General features: G+C 37.6%; 1 protein-coding gene across 1 annotated transcript in view; it reads right to left on the bottom strand.

Annotated features, from left to right (window-relative positions):
* Positions 1 to 480: 480 nt before the first annotated feature.
* The window catches only part of TOPBP1 (DNA topoisomerase II binding protein 1), a 55,614-nt gene continuing 34,083 nt past the window's right edge, over positions 481 to 22,011 (bottom strand). The window contains exons 17-28 of the mRNA XM_020987297.2: positions 18,613 to 18,740; positions 16,986 to 17,135; positions 16,699 to 16,801; positions 14,947 to 15,139; positions 12,831 to 13,051; positions 11,344 to 11,510; positions 11,084 to 11,195; positions 3,631 to 3,794; positions 2,350 to 2,487; positions 1,386 to 1,475; positions 1,051 to 1,212; positions 481 to 684 (exon numbers count right to left, since the gene is read on the bottom strand). Of these exons, the coding sequence (XP_020842956.1) occupies positions 541 to 684; positions 1,051 to 1,212; positions 1,386 to 1,475; positions 2,350 to 2,487; positions 3,631 to 3,794; positions 11,084 to 11,195; positions 11,344 to 11,510; positions 12,831 to 13,051; positions 14,947 to 15,139; positions 16,699 to 16,801; positions 16,986 to 17,135; positions 18,613 to 18,740 (1,772 nt within the window). The 3' untranslated portion in view covers positions 481 to 540. The remainder of the gene's footprint in view (positions 685 to 1,050; positions 1,213 to 1,385; positions 1,476 to 2,349; positions 2,488 to 3,630; positions 3,795 to 11,083; positions 11,196 to 11,343; positions 11,511 to 12,830; positions 13,052 to 14,946; positions 15,140 to 16,698; positions 16,802 to 16,985; positions 17,136 to 18,612; positions 18,741 to 22,011) is intronic.

The raw sequence follows: 22,011 nt of genomic DNA on the forward strand, positions 1-22,011 counted from the left end.
ACTTATTAATTTGTACAGTTCTCAGCTGTGGCTTAGCTCAGTGCTGATATTTAAATTTCTGATAATTATACTAAAATGAACTATTCTGTTTTTTGCTACTGGTTGCTGCCTGCATTTCTACAAATCCTGACTTAAAACAGTGTTGTATACAGGTATTTTGGTTTCTTCCCTAAAATGAGGCAAATATTTTTGGAAGCGTATATTAATTACAATTTAACATGTTACATCTTTATGCCTTTACTATCAAAACAAATTCCATGTAGAAATAAATATCAGATGAGTCTTCCTGACTCCAAGCCAGGCACTCTATCTACTGTGCCACTTATAAAGTAAAAAAAGAACTTATGTAATAGATTCATGATGGCATATAAAAATGTAGGCCCAATGACTTTGATTATACCTGTTGCTGATGAAACTCAGCACAAGGATAACTAAAAGTTTTATCCAGACTTCTTTTAATCACCACACAAATTCATGAAATTAACATTGCAAATTTTAATTTTCAAAATATTTCACATTAGCTAAAAGAGCAGACCCAAGTTAGTGTATTCTCGGTCGCTTGAATTTATTTATTTCTGTAGGAGTTTTTCTCTTCTGTGATAATCCTGTCCCAGTTTCCTTATTATTTTGGAGAAATGAGACTGCTTCAGGTAGAGAATAATTCTCTAACGATGGAGGAGATTCCTGTAAAACAAAAAATATTCTGTTTTCCCTCCCTAGCTCTCAAAATGCCACACAGTGATTTTCTGATTAGGAAGCATAAAAAAAGGGAAAGATACAAAATTTTTTAAACTCCAGGGAAAAACAGGTTCTTAAATTTTTAACAATGGAAAAGATACTCTGATCTTGGTGAGGGATATTATAAAACTAAATAGAAAAAGACCTCATCAGAAAGATGGAGATGTGTTAGCCCAAGGGTGGAGGCAATCATTCCGATGAGGTATGTATTATAGAAGAGGATATCACTAAGCACTAGAGAGCACGGATAATGCCTTTTTTGAGTAGTTAACTGCAGCAGAAAGCACTAAATCAAAAAACAGTCCCACCAACCTGCATCAGGTAATCTGCAATGTATTCTGGCTTCAAGCAGTTCACTTTCTGGGCAGCAGCTTCTGGTATGTTAACTCTGGTGTCGTCTGGTTTCAGCTTACTGAAGTCAGCAAAAAGGTGTGTGGCTTCTTTGAACAGAGACACAGAATGACCAGGCAGCACCTAGTAGTGAAACAAGCAGGATCACAGTCATTGACTGGGTCAGGGTAGATCAACTCCTGATCACCATCTCAGAAAGCATGAGAAAAAGGTTAATCTCATCCAAAAAAAAAATTCAAGTAAAAAATCTCGGTAAAGCGATTTGATACAATTTAGTTCATCTTGGATCAACAAACCTTTGCTCCTCCAGACTGAAGAAGACGTCGAAATCCTGCTTCTCTGGACTGATCGACATTCAAAATCACCTTCCACCCACTAAAAGCCCCCTACAACAAAAGAAAGGCAAGTGTTTAAATCAATTAGAAAGGAGAATCTTCTCCTTAACCTCAAAACCAGTGCTAGAAACTGACACTGATAATAAAAAAGCACTGTGACCCAGTGTCTTTTTAAGGCAAGAGGTAAATTTTTAAGGGCCTGAGGACCCTTCCCTGTTCTATTTTGGAACTTTCCTAACTATTGCTTAAGAGCTACATGGAACCATGTTCTGAAGGAAAAAATATAGAGGCAAACAATTATTTGGAGAAAATACAAAAATAAATACATTAAGAGGTTTTTCAAAAAGTTGGTTAGTTGAAAACTAAGGAAAGTTAGGTGGAATAAAAAAAAAAGTGGCCACACGCCAAAAGGAATTGTTTGGAGTGATGCAGATATCAACAGGAATTGCTGTCTTTTCACATTACTATCAATTATACTGATTTTATTTAATATTCTAAGAAGACCAAGAACTAAATATATGAAAATGTTCTGTACAAATTAAAAAAGGTGATAGGGAGCACTAGATGCCATGAATACAGAGGAAAATGTAATAATCCCCACCCTTCAGATGCTTAGATTCTACTAGGTTGATAGTATGTACATTATATATGCACATATACTATACACACATGTAGGTATACATATGTGAATAAACGGATATTACTTAATGTTTAACAAAATAAAAGTACAATGTAAAGTAATGTTAATTTGTGGTTTTTTAAGCCATCCTGCAGTCAGCAGTGATGAAGTTGCAAAGGTGCACCAACTTTGACAGAGGTAGCCTATACTGAGAAGATCCCAGGTCTACTAAGTGTATGAATACGTGCTTACGGTTTATTTGTACTAAACATAAATGCATGGACATATGCACACACAAATACATACCTCAACAATGCCCTCCTCTTGTTTTTTCTGAATCCTTTTCCTCCATCTCATTGCAGCAAGTGCTAGTTTCCTCTGCTGTACATTGATTCCAGTCAAAACATCAAGGATGGAACTACTTCCCCATTCATATTCTTCTTCCTAGAAAATGTTAGCCTCAGTAAAGACTCTTTCTGGCTTTTAATAAAATTGTAGCCGGAAATATCTGATTCAGAATCATCAAATAATAACCACCAGGATAAACAGCACTTTTTAAGACTTAAGAACTCAGCACTCATCGCTACCTCTTACTAACTTCTCACACGCCTAAGAGGGTTCTCCTCTTAACTACAAAAAAACAAAACCACCAGGAACCTTTCTTTTCTTTTCTTTCTTTTCTTTTCTTTTCTTTTCTTTTCTTTCTTTCTTTCTTTCCTTCCTTCCTTCCTTTCTTTCTTTCTTTCTTTCTTTCTGGCAACGGGGTGAAGTGACTTGCCCAAGATCACACAGGTAGTAAGTGTCAAGTGTCTGAGTTCAAATTTGAACTCAGGTCTTCCTGACTCCAGGGCCGGTGCTCTATCCTCTGCGCCACCTAGCTGCCTCCTTCCAGGAACCTTTCACAGCCCTATGCTGAAGATGAATTTAGAGGATAGACAAGGAAGTCCTAAATTCTTTATGATATAAGGCAGTTAATGTGAATAATACTTTGCAATCTGAGATTTTTAATTCTTCTAATGAAAGAGAAAGTTTTAAGCTCAATGTCCTACCATAAACCATATCAGTGAGAACTCAAGGCTGGCAAACAAAACATTCACTTTCTAAATATATGGAATACAAATTAATAAAAATCTGTTGTTATACTTTTTTTTTTTTTTAGGCAACTGGGGTTAAGTGACTTGCCCAGGATCACACAGCTAGTTAAGTGTCAACTGTTTGGTCTGAGGTCACATTTGAACTCAGGTCCTCCTGACTTCAGGGCCAGTGCTCTATCCACTGCGCCACCCAGCTGCCCCCTGTTGTTATACTATTAAGCTCTGTTGAATGTATGGAGAACAAAGATATGTTCAAATTCAAGTAATTAAAATTTAAAAAGGCATCTGGTTATTTGAACTCTTCCTATTACTTTGCTTTGCTAAGCTATTAACATTTTTAAACTTCTGGTGCCATGGGATGAGTTGTGATTCAGTGACTTTAGTGAGATGAGCTGTTAGTGTTCTCTTCAGTTCTCTCGTCCTTCTTCATTCTGGATAATGTTAACGTACCTGAAGACCAATAATGACCTTAAGAAAAACTATGACTACATACCTGGACAAAGCGTCCAGCTGCTCTGCAAGCCTCAAGGTAGGAGCGATGAAGTATCCACTTTCCAGCAGCCATTGAAGCCAAATACTTCTCATTCCGAAGAGGATGTCCCACAATGATGTGTGTACAGCTTGGATCAAAGCACTGTTTCTCTAGCACAAGGCCACCTAAAGGAGAGAGTAATTAGTTATACATTTAAAATGGATTCATTTCAAGGCAATTTTTCCTAACAAGAAAATTCTTATTGACTAGAAATCACCCCATATAAAAAAAATCTTATTTTATAAGCTTTTCACTATACAGACTAAACATAACAATGAAAATAGTGAAATAATCACCTGTGATAAAAGACAAATGTAGTCACTAATTGAAAAAGAACTTTTCAGTGTTAAAGAGAAAATTCTTAGAGAATATAAGTAAGCGAAGGTGAAGGAAACAAACCATTACATGGGCTTGAGAGAAGGTAAAGGGAGGAAAAAGCTGAAGCTATCATCATACATTGTTGCTTGTCCTTCATTTTCAAAGACAACGATATGGTGGGGTGAACACCAGAAAACAGTGGATGAGTGAACTGGATTTAAGGGAGGCAGAGCTGTGTGAAGCCGGCAGCCTCACTCTGGTGACAGTCATCTGAAGTCCTGTGGTAAGACCGAAGTCAAGATAGCTGCAGAGGGCCCAGGATGCAGCGGGTGACCTTGGTGTTTTTCAATGTCTCACCAAGGTCTAAGTGCTCCACAGTTTCTGCTCCAGTCATCCCCCTAACTCACCCTCAACCTGTTTCAGCCTGTCTGTCAAGACAGGCTCACCAGGATGTAGCCACTGCGTACGCTACAGCTTCTTGGAGCCACGGGCGAGAGCTGGGTGATGGGTAAATACCACAAGGTGGATGAACAGCCTGAAAAAGGCTGGCAAGCCCTCACACAAGAGGGGCTAGACCTCCTTGAGCACCCATATATCACATACACCTACATGTCAAAGGAAGGACAAAAATTTAGGTGTGGTTGCAAAAGAAGGAAAAATGAAAGCTCCAACTTAAACCATTTCTTTTAGGCTTTATGTGTTAATATGCTTAATGGTCAGTCCTCAGGTTGTATTGTTTAACCTTAAAGATATCAGACCAATCATTCAAAGCTTATGATTTAAACATAATAATAATAGTTAACATTTATATAGCACTACTATGTGCTAAGCACTTTACAATTATAACCTCATCTGATCCTCATTCACTCTGGGAGTTAGGTGCTCTCATTATCCCCATTTTACAGATGAGGAAATTGAGGCAGGGCTTAAGTGATTTGCCCCAAATCACAGTAAGCTTCTGAAGCTGGTCTTCCAGACATACCAGCTCAGATACCAATATGAATATGGTATACTTTCTTTTGTTATATCTCACTCAATAGAGCATACATCAAACACTATTTAAGTGGAATCATAGTGTTAGATCTTGAAAAGGCCTTAAAGATCATCTGGTTACAAATGAGTAAACTGAAGGTCAGAGACATGACTTGGCCATGCATCACAAAACTAAGGACAGACCTAAGACTCAAACCTAGGTCTTCAAAATCCCAATCCAACATTCCTTCCACCACAAAGTCTTCTCCTGGGAATACAATAAAATCTCTGGTCTTTAGAAGATGCTGTCCTTTTGGTAAAGTACTTATTCATTCACTAAGACTAATTTCATTTTCTTCAAATACTATTTTCCAAATTGGGGAGGGAAGGTTGAAGAAGGACATAAGATGGAAAAAATACTTTCTCACAGCTGATATTTGGACTATTTGGGCCTACAAAATGCTATGAATTTGGTCAGATCAGAAAAGAGAAATCTGTGTGGAGATCAGAGATTTAGAAGGTTAGCAAACTACCAAGCACCTCAGCTTCTCTCTATTCCAAAGACGCTTGCGGACTGTGTCAGATCTGCTGACTGTACTTTACAATGTTTTCAAATATGGGAAAGCTTCAAAATGTATGGTTTTGAACAGTGGCATCAAGGTCAAATAGAAATCGATCCCTGGAAGCCCATATTGACCTAGAAAACCACAAGTTAACATTATTTATGTTGTATTTTTATGTCTCTTGTTAAACATTTTCTAATTACATTTAATCTGGCTTGAGCTACACTAGAGAGTTTTGCTGCCTGACACCTCTGGTTTTGAGTATTTCAAGTGTCTCGACAATTCAACAAATTAGGGAGAACTTCAGACGAAACAAGAGCAGCAATCCTGAAGTGTTCTCTACTGGAAATACTTTAGGGTTGCTCTATTTGAAGGCAGCTCTAGAATTTTTTCCCTGTGATATAACAGCTTTCACCCTCTTGTACATCATGGTCTTGGAAACAGGAAACATTAGTTTTGTATGTTGTCCATTATTCTTCCTACTGCTTGCAAATACAGTGTGCATTTAACATAGTATATGCTTTCTGTACAGTGGAGCAACAAACTTGCAAAAAATTAGGTAATTCTGAGGCATAGTAGTCACAACCCAGTTTTTTGGCATTACTGAGCACTATAATCCAATAGACCTATGATTTCCTCAATGTGATTCTATCCTCCAAGGAAACAGTATAAACCATCTTTGTCTGTCCATCCTGTAACTATTGTTTATGTCCTTTAATAAATCCATTACAGGAGGCCAACCCAACAAGCTGGAGACATTCCTTGAATCCCAGTGGAGCCTGTGGCTGTCCCTCACTCTTGCTACAAAACTGGCCCACCCTTTTTTCTGATATCCTTTAAACCACTTCTGATTCATTCTTTGTTTGTAATGTGTCTGCAGGCTCTATGAAGTTTTTCAATTGCCCTTTGGGTGATCCTCAACTTCAGTTCTTCATAGACTGTGGAATTCCAGGACTCGGCCATCTAGCATCACAGAACAAACTACTTTTAGAAATGGGCCTTTGTTTCAGGGAGAAGCTTGAGGTCATTAAAATAGTTTTGCTGTTTGCCAGAGACAATCCAGTCTACTCACCTCCTGTTCCATTCTGGACCACTGATTGTCCACTCACAGTGTGTGTCCGAGATGTATGTACTGACAGAACAGTTCTTCAGGTTATCTGCCCAAATGTGTAACAGTCATTCCTTAAGCACTTGGTTTTTCCTATGTGATTACTTGGTCCTAAGTCTTCTGAATGATCTAAGGTTTGATATAATTAGCTTGTCATTTACAAATGTGAGCATCTGGACCTATAGAGAATTCCTCTAATTTGGACTGTGTATTTGGACCTCTTCCATGATAGTGACAGACATCTTTAGTAAGCATCAATCTCCGTTTTATGCCTTATAATCAGAGGATAAATCTTCCAAGGAATCCTGTATGATTCTGACATTGATGGGCGATCCTTTATTAGAGGAAAATATTTCAGGTGGCATTTTGTTCTACCAAATGAAATCCTTTTTTACAATCAATACTCAGCACAGAGGGATCTTTTATTCTCTATCAGTCAATTCTGTGATGGTAAAGATGTATTTTTTGGTAGAACACTGCTTGTTCTCTTCTGATACTGTCATCAAGGACATAGCATTTCTGTACAGATAAGGAGGTAGACGGGTTCGTATGCATCCTCCTTTCAGTATTAACAAGGTTGGAGATTTTTTTCCAAGTTGCTGCTACAGCCCTACTTCACGTCCCTTGAGAAACGACTCTTTAGTGCCTCATACATGGCAGCCCTCTTCTCTATTTTTGGTGCAGCTCCCATATTTTTTTTCCTTTCAGAGTTATTTCTCTGAGACAGTAGGACATCTGAGACAAAGGTCCCTCCAGGTATCAAACTATGATCCAAAACTGGTCATGTGCCTGGACACAAACGTGACTCCCATACCAATTATGAAGCATAAGATCATAAATTTAGTGCCAGAAGATCACTTAAGAGGCCATCTAGTCCAATATCTCTCATTTTGCAAGCCCAGAAGGGTTAAGTGACTTTTCCATGATAGTAAGTGACAGAAGTGGGATTATCTTGTCCATAAGAATGCAACCAGGCTCATTTTTTGTAATGTTAGTCAGCACTCATCAGATGTGGCACTTCCTAATGCTTTTCAGGATGTACATATATGAGACTTCTACAGAAGTCTACATGCCTTTTGCTTACCCCTAATTTCTGAATATTTTCAAACATCCCCCCCCCACCATTTTCTCCTCTACCCACCTGAAATGATGACAATGAATATGAATACATAAATTCATTTAACTGGAGCATCTTAACAAGCTCTTTGTAGAATTATCTATTTCCTTATCTTCTAATTGGTATTGATGCAATTATTTTTGTGGCAGTTTTTTTTGGGGGGGGCAAGGGGGAGAATGCAAATACTTATCATGAACACTAAAATTTAAGATGATTAAATATCCCATGAAATGTTTCTTGCTGCCTTTGGATGCACAATAAAACCAAGTCAGCCAATTCCTTTATTTGAATCTCCAAGGAGAACCTGTGAATTTACTCCATTTACTGTAATTCCTTTTGTCTTTGGTTTCATTTACAGAAAGAATGACAACATTCAGTTCTTCATGGAGCATGTCTTCTGGATAAAGACCTCACATTTAGAGTGCCAAAAGCTGGGTTCAAAAAGTTAAAAAAGATGGGTTCAGAATAGTGATTTTTAATGTTCTGTGCCACCACTCTGCCACCATGACTACAGAAGCAGAAAAGATCTGCACAAGATTGAGGGATATTGTCTTTTTTCTTTTTTTTAGTTTTGTGGGTTGCCATGGCCAAAGAATTCATTGCTAGCATACTGGGTATGAGTCTTTTCTTCTTTAACAAGGTAGCTCCTTAGAAATCACACAATCCTGTTACCAGAACTGCACCTAAAGACTTTTCAACATGGATTCTTGCATCCAGAGAAAGAACACACGGTGCCCCCCCCCCCCCGATGCTAGCCATCTCAGAGCGGGTAAATTACAACAATTTTTGGTGACTTTGCCAGTGGAACACAAACTCTACCATGCTGTAACTTTATTGTGGATTTAAAAGGAATTAAATAAGAAAAAAAATGCCAAAACCTTTTGGCTTTAAACACTTTTGGTAGGAATCTTCCTAAAATGCACTACAGATTTCCCTACTTATTTCAAAGTGGGATATGGAACAGAGTTTAACTTTTTTATGACTTGAAACTCAACTTGGCACTCACCACTTCAAGACAATCCTTTTATTCCTGTCCCTTAACTGATTCTCTATGCCACTTTCCCCAGAGGTTGTTTCGAACTTGTTTTCTTTAAGTCTTGCGCACCATTCCGTCCCCCAGCTGAAAGCCCCTTGATACTGTCCTTCATTCTTTCTTCCTTTACTCCTGTCTCTGATGAACAGATGAGCCTTCGTGTCACAGCCAATCCTTCTGTGTCTACCAATGGTCCTGTATCCTTTCCTTCCCATTTTAACCAGCAGATTGCACACATTCATTCCCCTTTCCATTTTAATCTGCAGTCTCTCCCTCTTGACTCGTTCCTTTCCTACTGCCTACAGACAAACCTGAGTCCTCCTTATCTCTTTAAGCTGTCACACTATCTCTATCATCCTTTTCCCTGCCAACTCCTAGAAAAAGCTATCTACTCCAGTAGCCTCTATTTCTCTTCTCATCCATTTGCAATCTGACTCTCAACCTTATCACGCAATCAAGACTGCTCTCTCCAAAGTTACTGATATGAACTGCCTGATCTTTAGCTTTTTTAACATCACATCCTCCATGAACTCCCAGTAGCACTCGATGTCACTTCCTCTCTCCTGGATATTCTGTCTTGTGCTGCTGCTCTCTCTTGGTTGTCTTGAGAGCTCAGCAGCCTCCTTTAATCAGCTGATGCCCCGTCACTGTGGGTGTACTCTTAATGTTTTGGCCTGAGCCTTTTTCTCTTCACTTTCCATATATTCTTACTTGTGTTTAATTACACCACCACTATGCAAATCCTTCCCAAATCTATACACCAAGTCTTAGTTTCTCTCCCGAGTCACATACTTCTCACTGCCTCCTGATTATTTCAAAAAAGATGTCTGAGCAGCCATCTCAATCTCAGCAGTTCAAAATAACTCATAATCCTCCCTACCTAAGCTACTCCACCTGTGAATTTACATATTTCTGTTCAGGATAACACTATCCTTCCAATCACCCAGGGTAGTCTTACCTACACTGCTGGTGTTATCCTCTGACTTCTCCCTATCCATCACCCCTCATATCCAATACTTTGCCAGATCTCGTTATTTCTACCTTCACAACATTTTTTACTAACCATCCTTTCCCTTTCTTCTTTACTCACATAGCCACCACCCTAGTTTGGCCCTTATCACCTCTGGCCCTTCCCTGCCTCTCTTCTTCTAAAGTGAACATCTGACCATGTCACTCCTACTCAAAGGCTCCAACCTTTCCTTCAAATATGACCTCTTCTGGCTTTTAAATTCCTTTACAACTAGCCTGCAACCTGCCTTTTCTACCTCACTTTACATTATTTCCCTTCCTACATTGTACAATCCAGCCAAACTGGCCTTCTTGCTGGTCCTTATGTGACCTTTAATCTCCCACCTCTGTATTTTCACAATGGCTGTTCCCCATCCTCTTAACTACAGTCCTACGACTTCACCTTTGCCTCTTGGAATTACTCGTTTCCTTCAAAATCCTATTTAAACACCATCTCCTCCATGAAGTCTTTCTTCATTGCCCATTAGACACTACAGCCCTCCCATTTTTTTTAAAACTTTATGTAAATACATTTGAATGTAACCTCCTGGAAGGCAAGTGCCATTTGATCTTTGTCACTGTACCCTAGAGCCTAGCACGGTGCCTGGCACGTAGTGAGCACTTAACAAAAGCTTCCTGAACGACTCACTCCAGACTGTCACTCTAGACACCATTACTCTAATTCGCAGTTTGCCTCATTGCCTGCTGGTAAGTTTTCAGCTCCTCCCTCAAAAATCAGACTGTCAGCTTTTGCTGTTTCTCTAGTATCACTACCTCCTCCCCCCACTCATTCTACTTTGCAGTTTCTAAACTGATGTGGCCTGGGAGACCTGATGACTAAGCCTGTTCAAGAATTATGTTAAAAACAGTCAAAGTCTAAAGCTTTACTACCGGGACTTTGAAGCTGTTATTTCAAGTTCTCTAGAAAGCTGAGGTTGCTAAGTGGCTATTATTGTAAAATTAAATTAATTAAAAGGTTACTCTACTTCTAGTGAAAGTCTACTTCAACCTCAGTTTTATGCAAGAGTTAAAAACAAGGAACATCCACCAAACACATGAGGTCCGAAAATCTTAAATGTAAACCTTGATAGATTAAATTATTAGTACTTTAACATCATGACCCAGTGGACTAGTTAAATAGATTCTGGTCCTAGCTATGATGTTGACTATATGACATACAGCAAGTTTATTATCACATCCATCCCAGTTTTTCTGGCTAAAAAAGGTTAGCAACATTTAACTACCTAACAAAGCTACTATGTAGGCTTTTACGGTTTAACGAAAAGTATTGTTACCTAATTCCTCAATTAGATGACAATAATCAATTCGCTCCTGAGGATTAAGAGAAGATAGTTGAAATCGGTACTGTTTTTCTAATTCTTCATGTGTCTCCTCTGCCTGTACTGTCTGGAATGAAACAGAATTTCAGATTTAGAAAATATTCACATTTTAAGTATATGTACATTTAGCACATTTCTTTAAAAATGACCGACAGCTTACTCAGTATTTAAAACAAACCACATTATTATACTGGAAACATATTTTTTAGCTTTACCTTTTCTTTGGGGTGAGGAGCAACAGGTGGGTTGGCTAGGGGGAAAGCAATGCTAGGGGCTTGTGGCGTAGGGATGAGATGACTGTCTTTCATCGTACTTTCCAGGTCTTCACAAATGGGCTGTTTTGGTACCTCAGTTACACACACACGTCTAGGATCACAGACAGCTGAGGGGAAATAAAATGCAGCAGCTGGATATTTTAATACAACTAGAAATACACATTCTGAAAAATATATTCAATTTAATACTATGGGGAGCTAAAAATACACGCAAAAGATGTTGTTGCCTTGTCTCAGGGATCAAAAAAAACTGTCCATTTTAAAGGGACATGGTTTCTTTTTTTCTATAAATCTCTTTCATTGTTGTAGAATAATTCCAGTCTGAAAAAAGGGAAAGGAATTTGCACTGAGAACATTAGTATTAAAGAAAAATACTACATATGATATAAAAAAGCATTACAGGAGGAAAATATAAAGCAAAGCTCTTCAGTTAAAGAAACAAACTGAAATCAAGATGATAAAAAAGTAGAGATGACATGAAGAATGTAAAGAGGGTGTTGAGAGATGAATCAATTTGTTTTCATCAATGTAGGAAGTAGAGAATCACCAAGGACTAGGTATCCATCAGACACCAATTTTGGGAGGGAGGATAATTGTGCTTGGGATGTTCTGGGGCTTTAGTAATGACTCAAAACTGAATCTGCATTTGGATATGGTAGCTTCAGGTGGTAACAGCACTTTAATTTTGTCTCTATTGTCAGGATTGTTCTCCAGTTCAGTTTGCCTGAGATTTAGATGAGGCTTTCTGCTCAAGACTCCAGAAATTTATGAATATGTATTTCTTACATGTTATTTGTCAAAAATAAAACCCCTTATTGAAGCAGCTTAACTGGAGCAACACTAAATAATGGCTATCTCCAAATATGATATTTTAGAGCAATTTCAAAAGATAAAAAACCATATTATAATTAGGGATCTTTGTAGCTAATTTTAAACTTTTATATTGTAACAGATAAAAAGAAGCTTAAGTAAAATAAGAATATCAGACAAGGGCATATAATATTGAGAGGAAAGGCAAGGACAAAGATCAAATCAACAAAATGAACTATCATTCTTATGAAATATCTCAAATTTATGAATTATTTCTAAGCTTAAAGCTGCAGAATAAACATAAAAGGCTTTTCATTTCCTTTTAAATTCCATATTACTACCATAAACTGATTTTTTTTGTTTTCTCTAGTGTCTTTTTTTTTTTTTAAGAATTAATTTATTTTTAGTTTTTCAACATTCACTTCCATAAGATTTGGAGTTTTAAATTTTCTCCCTCTCCTTTTTCTCCCCCCTCCCCAAGATGGTGTGCAATCTGATATAGGCTCTACTTATACATTCACATTAAGCATATTTTCCCATTAGTCATGACTATCTGATATTTTTAATAAGCAGAAACCACCCTCATTAAACTAATTAATATATTTCTCTTTCACTACCATGTTCAGCAATTGCAGAATCATGCAAAGATTCCTGGAAGGGCGAGTCTTCCAAATTCTTTACGTTAGTTTGAAGCTCAGAATATTGTGTAGGACAGATGGGCCACTGTAGGTTGCTGGCCAGCCTCGCTCTCTCCTCCCGTGCTGTAGGGTCATCCCAAATGATCTGTTCACTCTGGGAGGGCTCTGTGTTGATATCAGCAAGAGCTTGACGAGACTGCCTAAGGAACACATGGAGAAGGTGATGTTCAAACTACCTTTGTGATAGAGAAACCCATCTTGTCAAAATTCCTAATTCTCATGAAGATTAGCTCCTGTTGGAATTTTATTTCCTGAACTTGTTCTATTCAAATAACAGTATTAAACAAAATTTGTTCCAGTGTCTTAGGAAGAGCTAGTATATGCCCTATAAGTAATTTATTTTTAAAAAAAGCATTTTACTGAGTGTTTAGACTTTACATGACTGACAGGTTTCTTTGTCTTTGGGGAGGGAGGGGGGAAGAGAAGGAGCACCTCTTTCCTTGGTGCACCTCCCCTGCTCCCTTCTCTTGTGACCAAAACACAAAACCCCAAACAATGAAGAAAAAAACCTGTCAGTTATATTGAAATCTGATCACGTCTATAATACTATCTGTCCTAGAAGTGCCCCACAGGTAATTTTTTAGTAAACTGCAGTAGTTACTCTACCAATAATGTTGTGCATTCAGATTACCGGTATAAATTATCTGAACAATAACAATTTAATCCAAGCATTTATGTATTTATTTATTGCTTTTTGGTGAGGCAATCGGGGTTAAATGACTTGCCCAGGGTCACATAGCTAGTACGTGTCAAGTGTTTGGTCCGAGGCTGGATTTGAACTCAGGTCCTCCCGACTCCAGGGCTGGTGCTCTATCCACTGTGTCACCTAGCTGTCCCCCAAGCATTTATTAAGTACCTAGGTGTCAAGGACTGTGCTAGGTACCAGGGACACAGACAAAAAAAGAAATCATTTTTTTCCCTCAAGGAGTTTACGTTCTAGCAAATGAAAAAAACACGTACATGGATAAGTAAAGACAAAATACATTTACTTTTAGGCAGAGGGAAGAGAATAGAAGAGGCTACACTGATAACAACTGGGGAATGAGAAAAGGTCTCTTTCAGGAAGTGGTATTTGAGCAGAACCTTGAGGAGAGCCAGAGAAGAGCATTTCAGGCATGGGGGTAAACTGTCAAAACCAGGCCAGTCTGCGTGGTACACAGAATGGGTGAGGGAGAGCAACACTTATCTTAATGCCATCTGGAGCATCCCACAATGAGAATACTTTATAAATCAAATTGTTACAGGGAATAGCTAAAGCTCCTTGAGGATCCAAGATAGGTTATTCACAACAAAATATACTCTATGGTATTAGAAAGTGGTTTTATTCCTATCTATACCAAAGGTATATTTCCTCTTTAGCTGTTGCACAGTAAGCATAATTTTCTCTAACTACATCTATAGGGTCCTAGATTAAGAAAACTACCATCCATTTACTATGAGTCCTGAAAGTTTTAGTTTTCCTCACAGGCACAGGAATGCTGAGAAGCTATTCATTCTGACTCACCCCACCAGAATAATTATTGAATGGCATTAGAATTAATTTTTAAACAGGACTCGTTCTATTTAGTTTAGCTATCATTATTTAGTCCCTGACATGCCAATCATGATAAGACACTGATAATGCTGACTAGAGTAAATTTTAAAAAATTTCTAAATAATATAACGTTGAACACTAATAATAGTAAATATATATAGTGTTTTAAGTTTTTTGTGTTTAAATGTCTCAAAGTTCTATGATGCTTGCCGCTCTTAATATGCATTATTATCTTATTCTGCCATCAGAACAATCCATTGAAGTAGGTACCATTTTTTACAGATGAAATGGAGGTGAGATGACTTGCCCAGTGTCACACAGATAGTGTCTGAGGCAGTATTCTAACTCAGGTCTTTGCAACTCCGACTCCAACTATTTACTACACCATGCTGCCTCCTTAAAGGTGCTAACACATAAAACAGATGGGGGAAAAAAAAACCAACCAGTGTCTGGGTCTCCTCTGTCCCTTCCCCCCTGGACCTCCCCTCATGAGCCAGATACCGTAATGCTTCCAGGACTCGACTGCGGCCACTGCGTGCAGACCAAGCGTTGTCAGGAGTTGAAGAAGAGCTGTCGCAACCACTTCTGGAAAGGGAATTCCTTTGTCCTTGGAGTTTTACTACTGATGTGGCAGACATTATTTCCTGCAGCTGCTTTTGGAAGCTCTTCCTCATTTCCAGGGTCTGTGTTAGAGCTTGGAATAACAACAGAATCGCCATCTAAGGTTCATGTTTTATTTCCTTTTTTCTTTTTCTCAAATGGGGTTTGGAATGCATTTCCATTCAGGCTCTGGCTAAGCACAAATTCATTTATTCAGCATTTCATCAGCATCCACCTCATAGTATCATAGAATTAAGCCTGGATGAAACCAGGAAGATCATTCTTTTAGCCCCTTCATTTACAGATGCAGAAGCCTGTTCAATGACTGGCTCCACATCACACCAGATTCCAAACCAGGAATGCTCATTTCACTACCATATGGCATTAAGTGCTGGGATAACAAAAGCAGCAGAAACTCTTGCCTTTTGGGGTCTTTACATCCATTGAAAGCACATATAACACATGTGTAATAATCACAACACATAATAAGGTATAGGGATCACTCCCCTTCCTTTGAAATCTCATTCCATTTCTCTCTTCTCTGTTAAATAGGGACATTTCATCCCCCCAGTTCTGTGAAGACAAGAATAATGCTACCTCTAGCACCCAGCATGGCAGCTACTCTATTAAGAATTGTGGGACGGTGTGATGAGAGGATGGATAAATGATAGGTTAGTCCAAAGTAAAGACTGAGGTAACCCAATAATAAGTAGGTGTTAGCCTATTTAAGCCAGGTCATCAACAGTAGGGATCATTATGGATTTAGAGCTGGCAAAGGACTCAAGGTCAACTCATCAAACCCCCTCATCTTCTAACGGGGGAATCTGAGGCTCCAAGAGGTGATGTAACCTGGCCAAACAAGTGGCACAGCCAGGACTTGAACCCATGGCTTCTGACTCTAAATCTAGCATTTTTTCCATTTCTTTTTTCCCCCACTGAATGGACATTTTATTTAATTTTTGTACGTCCCTCAACACTTAAAATTTTTTTTTTTCAATCTGGGCAGGCCCATAGGTAGGTCTAATCTAATCTGTAGGACTAATACAGTACCATGAGGAATGACGCACCTAAAAATGTTTCTTTTTCAAAGTAACTCAAATTTTTAAAAAGAACTTTAAGTTTTGTCTTAAAGTCCTTTCCTCAAAACAACCCTGTGAGGTAGGTAGTACAAAGAGTATTAGCCTCATTCTACAGATGAAGAAACAGGCACTGAGAAGTTAAGTGACTTGACGGTGGAAATAAAGTTAGTTCCTTACAGTGGCATTTGAACCTCAGTACCTTGACTCCAGTACAGCACTGAATCTAATACTCAAACTGTGTCCTCGGTACACATTTGGCCAAAGGTCTGCAGATATATTTGGCAATATGGAGAAAAGATGGCCATTAGGTATTCGTGGAAAGAAGGCACTTTGTATTAAACATTTATATCATCTTTACATTGCTCTAATACTTCAAGGATTTCTGCTTTTCTCTGAGTATTCCCTTCAACAACATAGATCATGGACAGTCTTTTAAAAGTTACTGTGGCCAAAAAATTCATTATCTGGCAGACATCCTGGTAATTCTTTACATAAAAACAAAATAAAAAAGGTGTCTTTGTAAACTTACTTAGCTTTAGGCTATGACTATAGTTGGGAAACATGAAAATTTTACCTCCTTTGGGAATATTTGGTATTTCTCCATTTGTACTTGCCACTTCCTTCTGATCAATGGTCATATCTTCATTGTTTCCTTCCAAAGATAAATGGAGAAGAGGCTATTGGGGGAAAAAATACAATTTCTCAAAAGGGACCATTATTACATATATATATATATATATATCTATATTATATATATATACACACACACACACACACACACACACACACACACACACACACACACACACACTACATTATACATTCATCTTAGGTGTTAAATGTGTAGTCTACATTAAATACCTCATCATCATCTTTTGCCATTTTACTAGTTGATGGTGACCGACTGGTACAAAATCTGCTGTCTGGCACTGCACTTATATCCAGGCTCATTTTTGGATTGTAAGTATGTGGATAAAGAGATTCAGGAAGACGCCTGTATTCTTGGGCACTCTGCAATACAAACACAATCCTAACAATGCTGAAAAATTATATCAGACCCACAATGTTATAGAAGATACGGATAATCTAAATACTTCGTGTCTAAAATTAGAACAAAAAACTTCTACAAGCCTATAGTCTTGAAAGCTTACATGAAAATGTCTCCATGATGAAAGTAAATTTAACTGTTCTTCCTTTTTAAAAGGAAAAGTATACACTTAAGTACTAAATCTAATTCCAATGCTATGTTACTGTCACTGACACGGGAGTGCTTCTCTATATCAAACTAATATGCTGAACCAATTCTCAACAAACTACTAGAGAACAAATTTTTTCATCTGTGCCTCTTTTAATTTGTGAGAAGAACCTCAGGTAAAAGGGAATCTACCACTGAAGAACTAAATATTTAAGAAATAAGATTTAAGCTTATGACTCCATTAAATGAAAGAATAAAATGATTAATAATAATTAATATGCTCATTAAGCATCTACTCTGTGCCAAGCACTGTGCTATAATGCTAGATGAGCTTCAAAACTTAGATAAGAACATGGTTCCTGCTTTCACAGAGTTTATAGTCCACCATAAATACTATGATATATATTGCTATAATATGAACTATAGAATGAAATGCAGAGAATATGAGATCAGGCAAGAAAACTATGGCAGTGTCAGACTGTTGGGACATTAAATGTAAGCAGAACAGCATGTATTTAATCTCAGAGATGCTCAGAGTTGGAGAAGTCAAATTCCAATGAATCATTCCCCCTACAATACTGCCCTCTGTTTTCCCCTCAGTAGTTTCTTGAGAGCAAGAACTGTTTTTTGCCTTTCTTTGGTTCTCCAGCACAGTATGTGGCACACAGCAGGCACTTAACAAATGGCCGTAACTTGATGAATGACAGGGAGGACTCTTTACTTCCTTAGGCAGCCCAACTGACTTCTGGAGAGCCCTAATTGTTAGAAAGCTTTCTTATTACATTGAAGCTTAAATTTGCCTCTTTGAAACATCTACCCTTTGCTTGGAAGAAAATGGGGAACTCCTGATTTTCGTGCACAGAAGATGAATTTATGAATGAAAAAAAAAAAAAGGATGGACTTAAAAATCAGGAAAACTTGTGAAGAGTTTACTACCACACCTCAGGTGGGTGGTCAAGTCTGTAGTGGAGTGGTGGCAATAAGAATCAAAAAGGTGTGAGATGTTGTAGGTGGAGGATGTGCCTGTTTAGGGAAGGGAAGGCAAAGCAAGAGAAGAGTCAAAGAGAACACCAAAGTTACAGACAAGGGACATTGGATGGTCAGTGGCAGCAGGATTAGGGAGAAAGATAAGCTTTCTAGGGGACCAGAGTTTTATAATGTCAAAGAATTGCTCATGATAATCATAAAAGCTTATCATCAAACACATTTATATTTAATTGAAGTTTGCTGTTACTTTGGAACAAGTTTTGTTTATATTTTCATTTAACAGAAAGGGAGAAAAATGTTACCTACTTCTAAAAGCCAGTGCTCTGAAACAATGTGAATTCCTCTTTCTTTAACAGCCTTATATTCTCGATTAGTGTCATTTTGTCGCCCTTGATAGATGAAATGAGTCACAGTTTCATCAAAACTCCATCTATGATACAGGCAAATGAAATATAACTAAAAGAAGATACATAAATCAGTTTAATACCATTGCTGCTTGGAATAAGAATGCTTTTACATTCCAGAAACAAAGAAAATTTAACAACTATATAAAAAAAGTCTCTAAACAACTTAAGTGAATTGACTGCTATTCCCTTTTAACTTCTGACTTGAAGAAAAATCCTTGAAAAGTGTGGCAGGTCTACTTATAAAAGTTCAAATATATCAAAGAAAAAAGAGGGGAACGTTTAAAATTATTGAAAACAAGAAAATTTTTTCCATCACGGATGCCTAATAATAATATTTTCCTTCATTTCCTTTAGGTTTACCTAACAAGGGAACATCCATTAAGTAGCCATTTTTTCCTTAAAAGTTACAGGATTCTCCCTGTAACTTCCATTATAAGTTATCTGCATATTGCATATCAAGATGAAAACACAAATTTAAATTGTTCACACGAGTCACCAAAACAAAAGAATACAATTTGTGTTCTGTAATTGTCTGGAAAATTCACCTCAATTCCTTACCCTACCATTGCAAAAAGAAGGCTGTAGAATCTCTGTTTTAAAGTAGAGATTACTTTCTCAAACATGTCAAACTGTCTCATATGCCTAGAATTCACTCCTTCCTTACCTCTACTTCCTAGAGTCCCTCTCTTCCTTTTGGAAACAGTTCACTCGTCATCTTCTTTATGAAACCCTTTCCTGTTTCCCCAACTACTAATGTTCTCACTTCCAAACTACCTTGAATTTAACTACTTTGTATATATTCATATTTATTAACTTTATATTTATGTTATATATGTTTTAATATATAACTCTTGTCTCCTCCACTAGAACCTAAGCCTCTTGCAAGTAGAAAGTAGAAAGCCCAGTAGCACATTTCAGATACTTAATAAACACCTGTAGATTTGACTGACTGGTTCAAACATTTCCTTGCCTCAAGGCAAGGGTCTGGAGCAGATCATCTCTTACAGCCTCTTCAAATCTATGCTTCTAAATCATAAAATACTACAGAATGTTGGATAGGCAGAGATAGATACGGAAACAATTCTAACTCTTTAAGTGAGTAAACTGCCTATTTTGGGAACTCATAACCAACTTCCATGAAAGGCCCTTTGTCCATATTTCTGTTTAGATATTTTTCTAAGGCTAAGAAAAAACATTATATTAAGTATGACAAAAGCTACCTCAGGAAAACAGGGGACCAAGATGGTACAGTAGAAGGAAATTAAACAAGACTATAACTAAACAACTCATCCATTTGATGATCAGGAAATAAGATATAGATCCTTTTAGGGATGAAAGTGAAAGGCTTCAGACTCAACATAAAAGTGAAAGAAAAGCTATTCCTCACTGGTCTCAGCAGGAAGAAATTCTTCAACTGAAACCAACAGACTTCCAGGCTAAAATTAAAACAAACAAAACCCTCAAAACTCAAGCACTAAGAAAAAAAATCCATGTTGGTATAGGGGAAAAAAACCTCCAAAAACCAAACTACTGTTTTTGCTGATAATTAAAAAAGAAAGATTATGAAAGAAAAGGACCTCACTTCTTTCCTCCTCCCAGAAAAGACCTCCATTAGGCCTTTCCCATCAGAGAGGAGGGCATTCTTGGCTTTGACTGAAGATTAAAGAAAAGGCTTCTCTTCTTTCTCCTCATAAAAAGGAAAGGATTTCAACTAAAGCTGATGACAGTAGACGAGTATGTATGGGGAAGGAAAAGGCCTAAAAGACCATAAGGAAAGGAAAAGTCCTCAACTTCATTAACCCTCAGAGTACGGGACACCTAAAATTGAAATCCTAAGGCATGATAAGCACAAAAACAAGTAAAGAAAAAAAGGATTTTCATAAAGCCAGATGAAGGATTAAATTTGTGTATGACTATACCAGAATGCAGTCATAAAGGAAAATAATTTGTGTTGACCCACAGGGCTGCAAAACAGAAAAAGGAGGCAAAAGAGTTGCTGATAAACTGCAAGACTTTGTATAGAACTCTGGACATTCTCAAAAACAGAGTGTCTTCAGGATAAGAAAAGGACTTAAGTTGCAATTATGTCAACTGGGAAAAAATGTTTGGTAAAGAGAAAAAGCTATAGTTGTTTGAGCAAGGGTATGAAAACTGGGGCAATTTAGGGGAAATTTAGTAGTCTCTTGCAGGCTGCCTATGCATGTACATTCAGAGGATTCTTACGACAAAATTCCTTAATAAAACTTTTATCTTTTCTCCTCACTTTATTATTCCCATTAAATCTCCCCTTTCTCAAATTTTCCTATTTCTGTTGAAGGCACCAACAATTCAATTTTTTGACCCATCACAGAGATGACCAAAACATAAACCTGGACGAGGATAATAACTCAAAAATACCCATAATCAAAACCTCAAAGAAAAGGAAAAAAAACCAAAACAGTGTACTCACAAGAACAATTTAAATTTTTGGAGAATTGATGAAGGAATTTGATAAAAAATATAAAAGAAATGAAAGCTATGGAAGAAAGAACTGGTAAAGGATCAACAGCCTAATAGAAGAGTTAGTATAAAACCTTATCCTAGTGATAAATTCCCTAAAAATCAGAATAGTCCAAATGGAAATTAATGACTTCAGGAGACAAGAATTGTTAAACCAAGTCAAAAGAATGAGGAAACAGAAGGAAACTTAAGATTTCTCATATCAAAAACAATTGATCTGCAAAGATTAAGGAGAACTTAAGAATCATAATAGTACCCAAATCCTATGACAAAACTGCTCAGAAATATTAAAACAAGGGGGCAATGTAAAAAGGGAAAAAATCCAGTAAATCTCCTGAAAGAAACCTCAAAATGAAAATTCCCCAGAATGTCACTGCCAAAATCTTAAATTTCCAATGAGATGCTAGGGAAGTAGAAATAAGAACTGGCAGCTCACTGGATAGTGGGGTGAAGAACGAGAAGTCCTGGATAATACTCATCTTGCTAACCAGGAGAGTAGAAGAATGGTGGTGCCTTCAAGAGAAACAGGAAAATCTGGGAAAGGGGAGACTTAATGGGGAAAGATAATCAGTAAAGTTTTGGATATCTTAAGTTGAAGATGTCTCTTGGACATTCAGCTTGACATGTCCAAAAGGCAACTGGCAATCTCAGACTGAAACTCAGGGGAAAGACCTGGAGGCATGTATAAAGAGATGACCATTAAACCCATGGGAATTGATAACTTCTTGAGAAAGAGAGCAGAGGGAGATGAGAAAAGTGTCTAGAACAGGAAAAGGAGAACACCTACAGTTAGGGAGCA

The sequence above is a fragment of the Phascolarctos cinereus genome, unplaced genomic scaffold, assembly GCF_003287225.1.
Source record: "Phascolarctos cinereus isolate Bilbo 61053 unplaced genomic scaffold, phaCin_HiC Scaffold_1;HRSCAF=81, whole genome shotgun sequence".
NCBI classification, from domain to species: domain Eukaryota; kingdom Metazoa; phylum Chordata; class Mammalia; order Diprotodontia; family Phascolarctidae; genus Phascolarctos; species Phascolarctos cinereus.